Source organism: Panthera pardus, unplaced genomic scaffold (assembly GCF_024362965.1).
Source record: "Panthera pardus isolate Hobbes unplaced genomic scaffold, ASM2436296v1 HiC_scaffold_8, whole genome shotgun sequence".
Classification (NCBI taxonomy): domain Eukaryota; kingdom Metazoa; phylum Chordata; class Mammalia; order Carnivora; family Felidae; genus Panthera; species Panthera pardus.
The window spans coordinates 29,630,878-29,644,144 of record NW_026527013.1 but is presented as its reverse complement, the minus strand read 5'-3'; the positions used below and the strand labels follow the sequence as shown (position 1 = coordinate 29,644,144).

The following is a 13,267-nucleotide window of genomic DNA, read 5'->3' as shown; positions in this document are numbered from 1 at the left end:
TCCATACATTACTTACTATTCACCAGGATTCGTGTGCTTTTAATCCCCATCACCTATTTCACCCATACCTCTCACCCACCTCTTCTATGGTAACCATCAGTGTGTTCTCTATAGTTAAGAGTCCATTTTTTTGTTTTGTCCCTTTGTTTCTTTGTTCACCTGTTTTGTTTCTAAGATTCCACATGAGTGAGATCACATGGATTGGTCTTTCTCTGACTTATTTCACTCAGCATTATACTCACTAGCTCTATCTGTGTTGTTGCAAATGACAAGACTGCATTCTTTTTTATGGCTGAGTAATATTCTGTTGTGCACACACACACACACACACACACACACACACACAACACCTCTTTTTTATGCAATCATCTTTCGATGGACGTTTGGGCGGCTTCCATACTTTGGCTATTGTAATCTATCTACTTTGCTTAACTTAACAACCTTTTCTTGAATCCACCTAGGCCAGGCACTGTGGCATATCCAGACAAATAAGAAAGAATGTGGGCAAAGAAAAAACTACACAGTGAACACATATAAAGTGGGAAAATGGAAGTAAAAGCATGGTGATAAATGCTTTTCCTATCTGTCCTTGGTGTGGGAGGAAAGAAAAAGTAGAGAAACACCAAAAAGCCATTCCAATAGTTCAAATTCATAGGAGAACGTGGCTTATTAACATACATCAGAAGCACCGTCTAACTCTTAAATTCTGATCATTTAGCTTGAAGCTAACACTAGGAACAGCAAGATTATCTTGAAATGTTCTTGATGAATGCATTATCTATTCATTCTACAAAAATGAAAGAAAGGGAAATAACTTTAGATGAAATCAAATGAGAACTGGCACAATAGACAGTTATGGCTCCTCAGGAAGAAAAAGAGAGATGCTATCTGTCTTGCAAAGGTATTTTAGACAACTTTTGAGAAGTGGGCTACATACAACCAACTTGCTTTATTGATTATGCTGGATTGGATATATAGCCCTCTCAGGGGGCTAAGACTCATAAGAACATTAAAACTGTTTTATGGGAAAGTTACTGTCTGTACATAATAGGCTGCTTTAAATATTAACTTTCTATATTCATATTTTAATATCCAAAAGACAGTCTATTTTACAGGTAAGTGACCTGTAAATTTCCATCACAAAAAAATAAATTCTCTCTCCTGAATTTATTTTGTAGAAGAACTAAATTCAAAAAAAGACTTCTGGGGAATAAAAAAAAAAAAACATGTGTTGGTTAAAAATTAATGATGAAGGAAAAAGACATTTTTTCTTCATCTAGGTATTCAAGGTATGTATAAAATGAACAAGTAAAACAAAGAAAGACCATGTGGCTTATGGGGGGGCTTTTCTTTCATGAAGCTTATAATTTTTCTGATAATTATAGATTCACGTACAGTTGTAAGAAATAATACAGTGGTCCTATGTCCCCTTTGTCCAGTTCCCCAAAATGGTAACAGCTTGCAAAACTGTAGTAAAATGACATCCATGGTTTTGTTTTTTATTTTGTAATTTTTATTATTTAAAAAAAAATTTTAAATGCTTATTTATTTTTGAGAAAGAAAGAGAGACAGGGCACAAGCAGGGAAAGGGCAGAGAGAGAGAGAGAGAGAGAGAGAGAGAGGGAGACACAGAATCCGAAGCAGGCTCCACACTCTGAGCTGTCAGCACAGAGTCTGACACAGGGCTCGAACCCACGAACTGTGAGATCATGACCTGAGCCGAAGTTGGAGGCTTAACCGACTGAGCCACCCTGGTGCCCCTGTTTTTTATTTTTAACAATTTTTTTGGAATGCCAGTAATTCACTCAGAAGCAAATGTTGCAGTTTAATAATAAAAAACAACTGTAGAGAAGCGTCCCATTTTCCCCGTTACATTAGCAAGTACATAGAAGAACAAATGATTTACTTCAAACTACAAGTTATTACACCCATGAACATACATCCATAAAACTTGTTGAGGCTTTTAAAAAATATTTAAGTCCAGGGCTCACTTTTGGAGAAGGTTGCAACAGGGGTCAGGACCTGGGCATTTTTAAAGCTCCTTAGGGAGTTTAGATGTTTCCTTCTGGTTGACTCTCTAATTTTAGGTTTACTAGGGAATTTTAGGTTTTCTAGGCCATGGTTTGGGGGTATGGGGAGCTTTTCTTACAGATTTACTAGGAGTAGTGAAGATCTTGGCCTCTCATTTTTGAGAGTCCTTTTTCCCCAATGAAGAATGTCATTGTTTCTCTACTTTTTCTTTGATTCTCGGCTTCTTCCCTGGGTCTTTTACCTGGGGTCTTGGGCTCTGCAGGTTTCAGGTCACCAAACAGGGGAAGGCCTTTCTCTTCTTCCCGTGAGCTCTTCTGGAACCAGAAGTGAATTTGGGAGACTTTCCTATGGCATGTTTTATATGTATGCTTTCTTTCTTGGAGTTTTGGTACCAGCAGAAGGATTTAATCTTCAGATGTTTCTGGTACTTTGTACTTATACTCTGCTGACCACTTTCTTCTCACACTCTGGATTCTCTTCCTTTTTGGGGACCATCCCTTTGCTGGAATACCACTAGCTGTAGGTCCACTTCCTCTTTAGTTAGGGCTGATGATATGTGTGTTTTCGAAAACTGATGTTATCTGGGGTACCTATCAGTACTATTCACAGTGGATACTGTCAATACTTGCCCTTAATTTAGACGCATGGCACCCTGCATAGTACGTATACTGTTTTTCAGTTGAATTTATAAGATTCATGCATGGGAGATAAAGCAACTGATCTTCATTTCTCCAAAATACTGTAAAATTTATGAACTCATCTGGCATTTTAACAACTACAGAATGAAAGAAGTTTCTAGGTTTGTGCTTATGAAAAACAAACAAAAAAAAGAAGACAAAGAAAAAAGAAAATCAATAACACAAGAAGATTTCTGCACCCCTGTTCCTAAACCACCATAAACCGAAACTTAAGAGAACAGAGAAACAATTCCATGTTCTTGTTTAACATTGCCTAGACGTGGTTGTCACTTTTTAAAAACCAGCCCTATGGAATCATCTTAAGATTATTTGAAATATGGCCAATCGAGGATGATGTCATGAATTTTACAGTAGTAACTACAGTGTGAGAAGTAATGGGGATTTATTTCTGCTTCTCAGAAAGGCATGCTTCTTCTAGACTCTCTGAGACAGATGTGCTCGTATTTGGATGGCTGCGCTCTAAATTCAGGCGCGCGCACTCATGGATCTACAACAAGTTGTTGATGACTCTAGGAAGTCAGCACAGTGACAGAGATTGATAATCAGCTTCTGGAAGACCAAGGTCATGAATCAACGTGCATTGAGTGAACCCCACACTCATCTAAAACCTGTCATTGGTGATACCAAGCTGAAAGCTGTCACTGAAACGTGTTATCTTTGCAGAAGGCTGTCAAACGTTGCGAGTCAAGTAGAAAACCGTATCAGAGAGCCCAGCGAATTGCCTTTGGCAGGTGTCCGGAATGTGGCGCCGAGGTGGCACTCCACGCCAACAGCTGATAACACCTAGTATGGCAACGCTCCCGTCCACCACACTCGGATGGTCGGAAGAGTTAATATTCCCATCGCGGTTCTCCAAACGTTACTCACGCTTGAAATACAAAGCAGGACCACTGATAGAGAAATTCTGAATTGTAACAAAAAAGATATATTGTCTACATTGGAGGAGAGAAATGGGGGTGAAAAAGCATGTGTACAGATAACATTACCAGTCCCACATGTTTCCTGAGCAGCTATGCAAATGGATGACTCAGGTGCAGGAGAGGGTAGCCTACCTACTCTAAGGCAAAAAGGACCACCGATTATGAGAACATTATGAAAAAGAGCCCAAAGCCAGGAATCACTGTGCTGACAAGTGAGAAGCAATTTACGAACAAATGAGGCCAACCCCAAACCATCAGCCATGAATAATCTCAGACAAATGCTGATTTGGAGAAAGAAAATGAATCCTCCCAAAGTTGTACATATAGCCACTTAGGTTAAAAGAAAAGACAACTCTGGTTTCATTCTTATCGTGGGTCAAAAAGGGCTGACAGTGAAGTCATTTTAGCTTAGCACTAGGGCTCTGGCCAGCCAAGGCTCTTGAAAGGGATTACTAAGAGTGGTTTGTAGTGATATCCTTGGTTACAAAGGGATCATTTCAAAAAGAAGGAAGAAAGAGAGAGAGAGAGAGAGTGTTTGTTTTAATCGTTGAAAGTTATAAGAGTTCAAAAATAAGATATGAAAAATATATTTAGTACCAGTAGAATCCCAGGTAGCATGAGGTAGAGATGTAATATAATAGCCCTGTGTTTATTTTTCAGATCAGGCAGTGGGGCACAGCAAAGCGTTCTCTAATTCCATGGACAATCTAAAACCGATAATGGCACAATAGTGATTAAGAGGGAGATAGCTCCTTGCATTAGCAATGGTGAAAATAGAATGTTTCATATTCATAAATTTCAAATGACAACTGAGGGTGATTGTGTTAAAATGAAGCAAGAGACTAGAGTTGCTGACCTGATATACAAAAGAATGAGAAAGTGTTCCTCTGTGCTCTAATACAATAGGAAATATTAACACAGCAAAAACCCAAGGAAGGTAAGAACTTTATTTCCATTTGTGCATTCGGCACAGAGCTGCCCAAGAGAACTTTCTGCAGTGATAGCACACACTCTATCTGTGTTGCCTCAGCATGGTAACTGCTGCCCATATGTGGCTACTAAGTATTTGAAATGTGGCTAGCACAATACTACCCATGATATTCAAATTCAAACTATGCTACAAAGCTATAGTAATCAAAACAGTATGAAACAGGCATACAGACAGACACATAGACCAATGACCAGAATCTAGAACCCAGAAATAAGTCCACACATATACAATATACGATCAACTAATATTTGACATGAGAGCCAAGAACACTCAAAGGGAATGGATCTCTTCAATAAATGGTGCTGGGGAAACTAAAGGTTCATATGCAAAAGAATGAAGGTGGGCTCCTACCTTACATCACTCACAAAAAGTAACCTGAAATGAAATAAAGACATAAATCTAAGACCTGAAACCATAAAATTTCGGGAAGAAAATATGAGGAGAAAGCTCCCAGACATTGGTCTTAGCGATCTAAGGGATGATTTTCTGGACATAACACCAAAAGCACAAACCACAAAAGCAAAAATAAAGAAGTGACATCACATTGAACTAAAAAGCTTCCTTCTCCATGCAAAAGAAATAATTAAAAAAATGAAAAGGCAATCCAATGAATATGAAAAAAAATCCGCAAACTACACATGTGATAAAGATTTCCATACCCAAGATACATAATGAACTCATGTAACTCATTAATAGCAAACAAAAACTACAATAACAAAAAACAATAACCAAAACCCACTGAAAATAATCCAAAAAACCAAACAACTAAATAGCCCTGGTTAAAACTTGGCAAAAGACCATAAGCATTTTTCCAAAGATACACAAAGGGCCAAGAGGTATATGGAAAGGGCTGAGCATCACTTATTATCAGGGAAATGCAAATCAAAACTACAATGAGGTGCACCTCACACTTGTTAGAATGCCTATTATCAAGACAACAAGAGATAAAAAGTATTGATGAGGATGCACAGAAAAGGGACCCCTTGTGCACTGTTGATGGGAAGGTAAATTGGTGCAGCTGCTATAGAAAAGAATATGGCAGTTCCTCAAAATACTAAAAATACAACTACCCAATGATCTAGCAATTCTACTTCTGGGTATGTATCTAAAGGAAATGAAATCATTATCTTGAAAATATATACGTACCCCATGTTCATTGCAGCATTATTTACAATAGCCAAAACATGGAAACAACCTAAGTGTCCATCAATACATGAATGATTAAATAAAATGTTACACACACACACACACACACACATGCGTGTGCACACACAATGGAATACTATCCATAAAAAAGAATGAAATCCTGCCTTTTATGAGAATATGGATGGACCTCAAGGGCACTATACTCAGTCAAGTAAGTCAGAGGAAGACAAATACAGTATGTTCTCACTTATATATGGAATCTAAAAAAGCTGAATTTAGAGAAACAGTAGAATGGTGGTTGCCAGGGGCTGAAGATGTGGTAAATGGGAAGATGTGGTCAAAGGGTATAAATTTCCACTTTAAGAGAAGTCCTGGGGATGTATATCATGGTGACTAAGGTCAACAGTACTATATTGTGTATTTCACAGTTTCTAAGAAAGTATGTCTTAAATATTCTCACTGGAAAGAAGGAAGGAAGGAAGGAAGGAAGGAAGGAAGGAAGGAAGGAAGGAAGGAAGGAAGGAAAGGAGGAAAGGAGGAAAGGAGGAAAGAAGGAAAGGAGGAAAGAGAGAAAGAGGGAAGGAGAGTAGGAAAGAAAAAAGGAAGGAAGGGAGGGAGGGAAGAAGGGTGGGAGAAAGGAAGGAAGGAGGGAGGGAGGGAAGGAAAGAAGGAACAATGTGAGGTGATAGGAATATTAATGAACCTAATTACAGTAATCACCTGGCAATATATGCATGTATCAAATCATCACATTGTATATATTAAACTTATATAATGTAATAAGTCAATTACTTCTCAATAAAGCTGGAAAAATAAAAGTAAAAAAATAAATAATAAAATAAAAAATAAGTCAAAAAATAATAAATACAATAAATGAAAGTCAAAAATAAATAAAATTCTCCCCACAAAAAAACCCACAAAGATCTGAATATGTATCTTCTACTTTCAAACACTGAACATGGACAACCTAATGAACTCAGGGGAAAAAAAAAAAAGATATGTGGCTATTACAACAGAGGGAGTGAACTTTAATCTTATTTGCTTTTAATTAATTAATAGTTAAATTTAAAAAGCCACGTGTGGCTAGTGGCCATCATCACGGATAGAGCAGATTTCTGAAAGTCCATTCTACACACTTTACAAATGTTGATTCACTTAATCCTTATGACTTTATGAGGTTGACAGTATTTTATTATGTACCTTTATTATACTTCTAAAATCTGAGGCACAGAGAGTGGTTAAGTAATTTGCCCAAAATCACACAGCTAGTAGAGCAAGTGGCTGGTTCTCACACCAAGAGCTGATCCCAAAGCTCTCATTCAGCTCTGTGTCCCCTATAGCAACATGCACTACGTAAGGAGCAAGTCATAGGTAAGGTAAATACTAGAGACATCCAAAAACATTTCACAGTATTTTGTGGACTAGTAAAAAAAAGACAGACTCTACCTGTTTTCCCTGTGTTTTTCATCCAGGTTTTGTTTGAAGACTCATTGTCAAAGCCATCAAGTTGCAGCTCCTGGTACTCTTCGCCAACCTGTGCATGCTGGTCTAAAATGTCTATGGGAGACTGATGACGGCCCCTGCAGCTAACGCTCGATGTGACCCAGTGCTCAGGACCATAGGCACCTGTTAAAAGAAAACAATACTTCAATCCTCATGGTTCAAGGATCAAGGGTGGAATGAACAGGAAGTAGGAAGCTAAGCATGATGTCTCTGAAGGTACATTTTCCCCCATGTGCCCACTCCAAAGATGTCAGTCCAGTGGAAACTATGGATCCAAGCCACTTGCTTGATGGGGTGAGAAGATTTAAGAAAGGATATGTCCCTTAATACAGTTTTGTTTTGTTTGATTTGTAATCAAACATTTGCTAACTTTGTAATCAGATTAAGGAAGTTGAGCAGACGGGCTGTCAGAGTCGTTCACATTTTTAAGAAAATTTAAATAAGTTTCCCAAAATAAGCAAAGCATTGATTCACAAGAAAACACCTTAATCAGTTTAGCATATTTTGCTATCACCAACAGTGTAACAAACAACTTTCTTCTTAGCTCCCAGGAGTTTGTGAACTGGAAAAGGGAAAAATCAAAAATCAAAAGCAGTGTAACATGGGATGGGAGTCACTACAAAGAGGCAATAAGGCAGGGTTTTTAGGTTAATTGTGAAAGATTTTTTGGTTTGGCCTGATGTCAACTTGCATAGTCAGGTACTCCCTCTCCTTCCGAATCCCTCTCTGGCCTAGGAGACGGGTGTATAAAGGTGCCTTCAGACTGAATGCAGCACTTATATAAAGACAGGCTTCTTGGGGATACACGCAGCAGGAATAAAATGGAATGCAACTATAATGCCGAATCCTACTGGGTATCAATCAGGCACAGGCAGAGAAAACATACTGCACCTGCCTCTCTGCTATACTTGGACATGAAATGATCTGGGGGGGGGGGGGGGTGATATCTATTAAATCGATATCAAACAATTAAACCAGTATCTGAGACTGTTCTGTTCCCGGCCTTTACCCTTCTAGACACGATAAAGCAGGAGTGGCCTGTTGAATGGACACGTCTTTTGCTAGAAAGATGAAGATACATCTGTTCTTGAGAATCAGATATAAAATAAGTCTAAATCTTATAATTTTTAGGTTTCCCAATCAGTAAAGTATAATGTGTATTCATACATACATACATACATACATGGAATCCAACCTAGGTTTTATAGCTTCAAATTTCTTCACGTATCAGATAGAAGAGGACAAACAGCCAAAGTGATTTTAAGAGACCAATCCACCCATGAACCAGTATTTTCACACCTCATTCTATACCTAGCTTTGTGTGATGGAGGAACAGAGACACCATAAGTCTCTCTACTACTGAATAAAAGCCTACACATTTGTCCCCAACCCACTGCCATCCACCATGGGCCACGAATGTCCCCATCTCCCTATGTCTATACAGCTTACAGCTAATATAAACAATGGTACCATGAAAAAAGAGACAAAGAAAATCTTTTCACTCGTGGTCATGGAAGCTTCATGGCTGCAAAAGCAATTGAGGTGACTCCCTAAAAATGATCCCTATTCTTGCTGTCTGGCAAGTAACTTGGCTTCTTCCTATGCCTGGGTCATTTTCCCGAATTCTCATCCCAAACAGTAAGATAAAAGAGACTATCAGGAAGAACATGCTCACCGCTTGGCAAAGGTTTAGCAACCTCAGGGCACTTTTCAAAATCATTTACAAGTGTCACAAGGCTTTCTAGAAAAAGTTAACATCACCATTGTCTTTACTGTTGGACTTCTACTAACGGAAGACACATCAAGGGCTTTTCACTCCCGTTGTTTCACCTCTTGGTCAAATTCCCTAAGACTATGATGAGTCATAAAGGAACAGAGTGTGCATTTGCATATATTCTAGCCAAACTTCACTTTCATCTTGCAGCATTACATTTGAAGGAAAAAAGGAGGGGAAAGGGGACATAAGGAATGGCTCCAATTTTCCGATCCATTCTTTAAATATTCTTATAGGCGAATAAAGTGATTGTTGATGGGTCTCATGAGCCTATATGTTCAAATTATGGAAACTAATGTAATATCGTACATATGTGTGTGTGCGCAATGCCTTTTAGGATCTCACTAGTACAATAAAATTATACTCGGTGGGAAAAACGTGCACAGTAAAATAACTCCAAACATGTACGACTCCGAAGAAGAATGCAAGCCATCATTTGTAAATACAGACACCTGATCATTATCCTACTAATAAAGAAAAGTACTCTGCGACCTCTTAAAAGTACTTGCCATTCATATTAGTTCTCAAAACTTTCCAGACATGGGTGAAATATAATTTAGCACTCTATGAAAATATAATCAGGGTTTGTACCAGTGGGATCCATTTATTCACTGGTAACAATCTGAAGATTTAAGCCAACAACATGCTTGCTTTCACACTTCCACCCAATGTACATTCAAGTGCAAGTTTAATTGAAACTGATCTTCCACTTCGGATTTTAAATTAATTTTTCTTTGGAGTGCTTCATGCTCCAGACACCCTTGCCTTACAAAAACCCCTATGTCATTAGTGGAGGAAACAGAACACTTTTCCAAGCTCGGAGGTATTGATTACCTATTCTCACATTGAAGCACCATTACCATTCCACACTGGATAAACCTCTTCAGTGTTGAGACACTTTATAAAGGACTGAGAATTATATCATTAATCATTTGCAGCTGTACAATCTCACAGGAGTGAATGCTTTGTTTTTCAGAACTTGGGATAAACGCTGTTGAGTAAAAAACATGACTCTAAATAAAGACTGTGGTTAACTTCAAACCTAGTTTTGGAGGCAAAAACCATCAGCAAGAAGCCTTCCGCCCTCAGGGATGACATTACCCCTCGGAAACAAGAAGGAAAAGTCATTTGCGCTTCAGTTTCCCCCTACTGACTCTTTCTTAGAACGAGCAGTTGGCAGTTAGATCCATTTTCAACAGCTCAGCAACTCTGACATGACAAACTAATGTACGAGGATACCTTCCTAAAAGGGGCAGTGTAGAGCACAGGGGTAGAAACTATAGGGCAGTTAGGCTGCCAAAAGAAACCCGCCATTCACCTGTTAAGAGTCTTGTAGGAATGAGTTATTTTTTAAAAATGTTTACTTATGTTTGAGAGAGACAAAGAGAGCATGAACAGAGGAGGGACAGAGAGAGTGCGAGAGAGAATCCCAAGCAGGCTCCACATTCAGTGCAGAGCCTGACGTGGGACTCAATCTCACAACCGTGAGATTTTTGACTTGAGCTGAAATCGAGAGTTGGACTCTCAATCGGCTGAACCACCCAGTTGCCCTTGGAGGAATCACACCTTAATGGAGACACACTGCCAACATATTTGCAGCAAGAGGATCAAACAGTGGCTGTGGAATCCCACTCAACTTGTGATGAAAAATATTTTCTTTTTAATGAATTCAGTGGATGCATTTGAAATTCCTGGCTACAGGTTTGATGTCAGTGTAAAGGTACCCCTGCCAGGGAGGCTTCCACGAGGCACGTACAGGGTTGTGTATTATCCTGGCAGTGGGCTCCTGTTTTCCTTGGAACATCCTATCACTGATATAATTTGTTGTTTATTTCTTGGTGTCTGTCTTCCCCATTAGTTCATTACTCTCTGGGAATAGGTTCCTTCTCTGTCTTGTGTTGTTTTATTCCTATGCCTAGCACAGGGTCCTACCTACAGCGGATTGCTAATACATATTTTTTATGAATTAGAAGATGATTTTAACGAGTTGCATACTTCTGTCTGTCTTCCAATGACACTATGGTGCTATTTTGGTTTTCATTTTATACTTCTATCTGCTGACCTTACTAAGTCTCCCTGACTCAAGAGTCAGGATATCAACCTCAGAGATAAATACTCCTTCCTTTCATCACTTATATGTTAAATTAGCCTGAACGGGGATGAGATAAAATAAGCTGCAGGTATGTGATGTGCATGATGGAATCCGTGTGCAAATTTAACAAGCCCACTAAATGCAATTACAGTTTTTTAAAGAAAGGAATGTGACAGAACTTTGCTTTCAAAGCCTTTATTGAAGCATGATTATTTTTAAGGCTCTCTTCTTTTTTCTATGCCTTAACAGTGTTCTCTAATCAAAGAAGGTCAACGAAGGCAGAAAAATAGTCTTGTTTCATCAACTTATCACTGCAGACATTTAAATATTGAACTGACATCTGCTCAGTATCAGGCACAGTGCTAAGAAATGGGGACCAGCAAACGGAGCTGCCAGTTGCCCTGGGGGTCTCCAGGACAACTTAAGAGGAAGGTGATTCAATTTTCTCATCCACACAATGGGAAATATTAGTGGTATCCACAATAAAGGGTAGTTTTGAGGATTATAGGAGATAATCAGTGGATAAAAACCCAGTAAATGGTGGCTGCTATTTTGCCATTGCTATTGTGTTATAAAAACATGTAGCAAGCCCTCAAGAACTTGACTATCTAATGGAGGAAACAAATGTGTAGTCCAACCAAGAGCTAAGGCAGGAGGATGAAGGCATTTTATGATATACAGAGAGAGAGGAGGGGCCCTCGCCTCCCCAGGGGCAGGACTTTGAAGTTGATAGTTTAGGGGAGTCACTCTTTGAAATGCTAAGAAGTTTACTAGGCCCTGGTACTTCCCATTTGTAGAGCACAAGAGTCAAAAGTACAGTTGATCCTCCCAGACTTGGAGTTTAATCCCAGCACCAGCTGGATTTAGTGCCTAGCTTTCAAAGAACAGGAAAGGAAAAGAGAAAAATAACAACTTCCCCATGGAGAAGCCTGGTAATCCCACCTTAACCAAGTGGTGAAGGTTACGGTCACCTGGAATACCACGGACTATCATGCACGTCTTGACAGATGTGATAAGAAGGGAGCATCACCTCTGTGGGATTCTTTCTAAAATTCTATAACCTCTGTCTGGTCATGAGAAAAACATCAAACGAATCCAAACTGAGGAACATTCTATGAAATACTTGGCCGATACTCCTCAAAAGTGTCAAGGTCATGAAAACCCAGGAAAACCTGAAAATCTGTCACAGACCAAAGACCAAGGAGTGGCGACCAAAAAAAATGCATTGTGGGATTCTGGATTAGGAAGTGAGACAAAATATAAAAATGAGTGTGAAAAGTCATGAGCTCCGAATAAAGTTTAGCGAGTTAACAGTAACACACCAGCGGTGGTTTCCTGACTGTTCTTTGTCTATAGGGTCATTCTGTGGTTACTCTGAAAATAAGATGAAGAAATATAAATGAAACTACTCAGAAGCCAACTAAAATCTAAGTGTTGTTAATATCCAAATTTTATTGGATTTACTGTTATGTATCTGGGGGTAGGTCTATGGCCCAACAGATAAAGGAGATGGGCATTGATTTATAGATAATACTGGGATTGTTGTCATAACCTCTTTGCACGAAAGGAATTTTCACTGAGCAAAACCAAAGGAAGAGAGAGACTGGCTTGAAGAAAACACAGCAAACGTGTGGGTGATATTTCATTATTTAAGCTTATATAAAAATGTTACAAAGTTGGAGAAATTCACCTTTAAAAACTATAGTTAAGGAAGAACATTATTACTTAATTTATGGCTCATTTGTGCATTAAAAAAACCTGCTTTTACCTCCCTGGTGTACCATTAACAAGCCACTGTATTTTTCTCATTTTGAGATGCTACAATTCAGTAGACATCAGGAAGACATATTTCTACAGTAAGGCGAATAAATCACACAATTGGAGTTTAATTCCGACTGGCCTGTTTAAGGTAGATAGAATTCCCCATGTGAAAATGATGGCAAATACTGTAAATCTGGACTCCTCTCTGAGACCCCACTTCATAGTGTTTTTTTTTTAAGGCAGATTTAACGCACAGAACCTGGTCGACATGCATAAATTTTGGAACAAAACTAAGCTATTGTGTTCAAAGAAAATACAAATCCCAGAGAAACATCTCAATTTTGCCCCCCA

At 38.8% G+C, this 13,267-nt stretch overlaps 1 protein-coding gene across 4 annotated transcripts in view; it reads right to left on the bottom strand.

The window, feature by feature from the left end:
* Positions 1-13,267, bottom strand: part of PTPRG (protein tyrosine phosphatase receptor type G) — a 712,041-nt gene that overhangs the window by 293,719 nt on the left and 405,055 nt on the right. For all 4 annotated transcript variants that reach the window (XM_019469870.2, XM_019469872.2, XM_019469869.2 and 1 more), the window contains one exon: positions 7,233-7,412. In XM_019469870.2, coding sequence (XP_019325415.1) covers positions 7,233-7,412 — 180 coding nt within the window. The remainder of the gene's footprint in view (positions 1-7,232; positions 7,413-13,267) is intronic.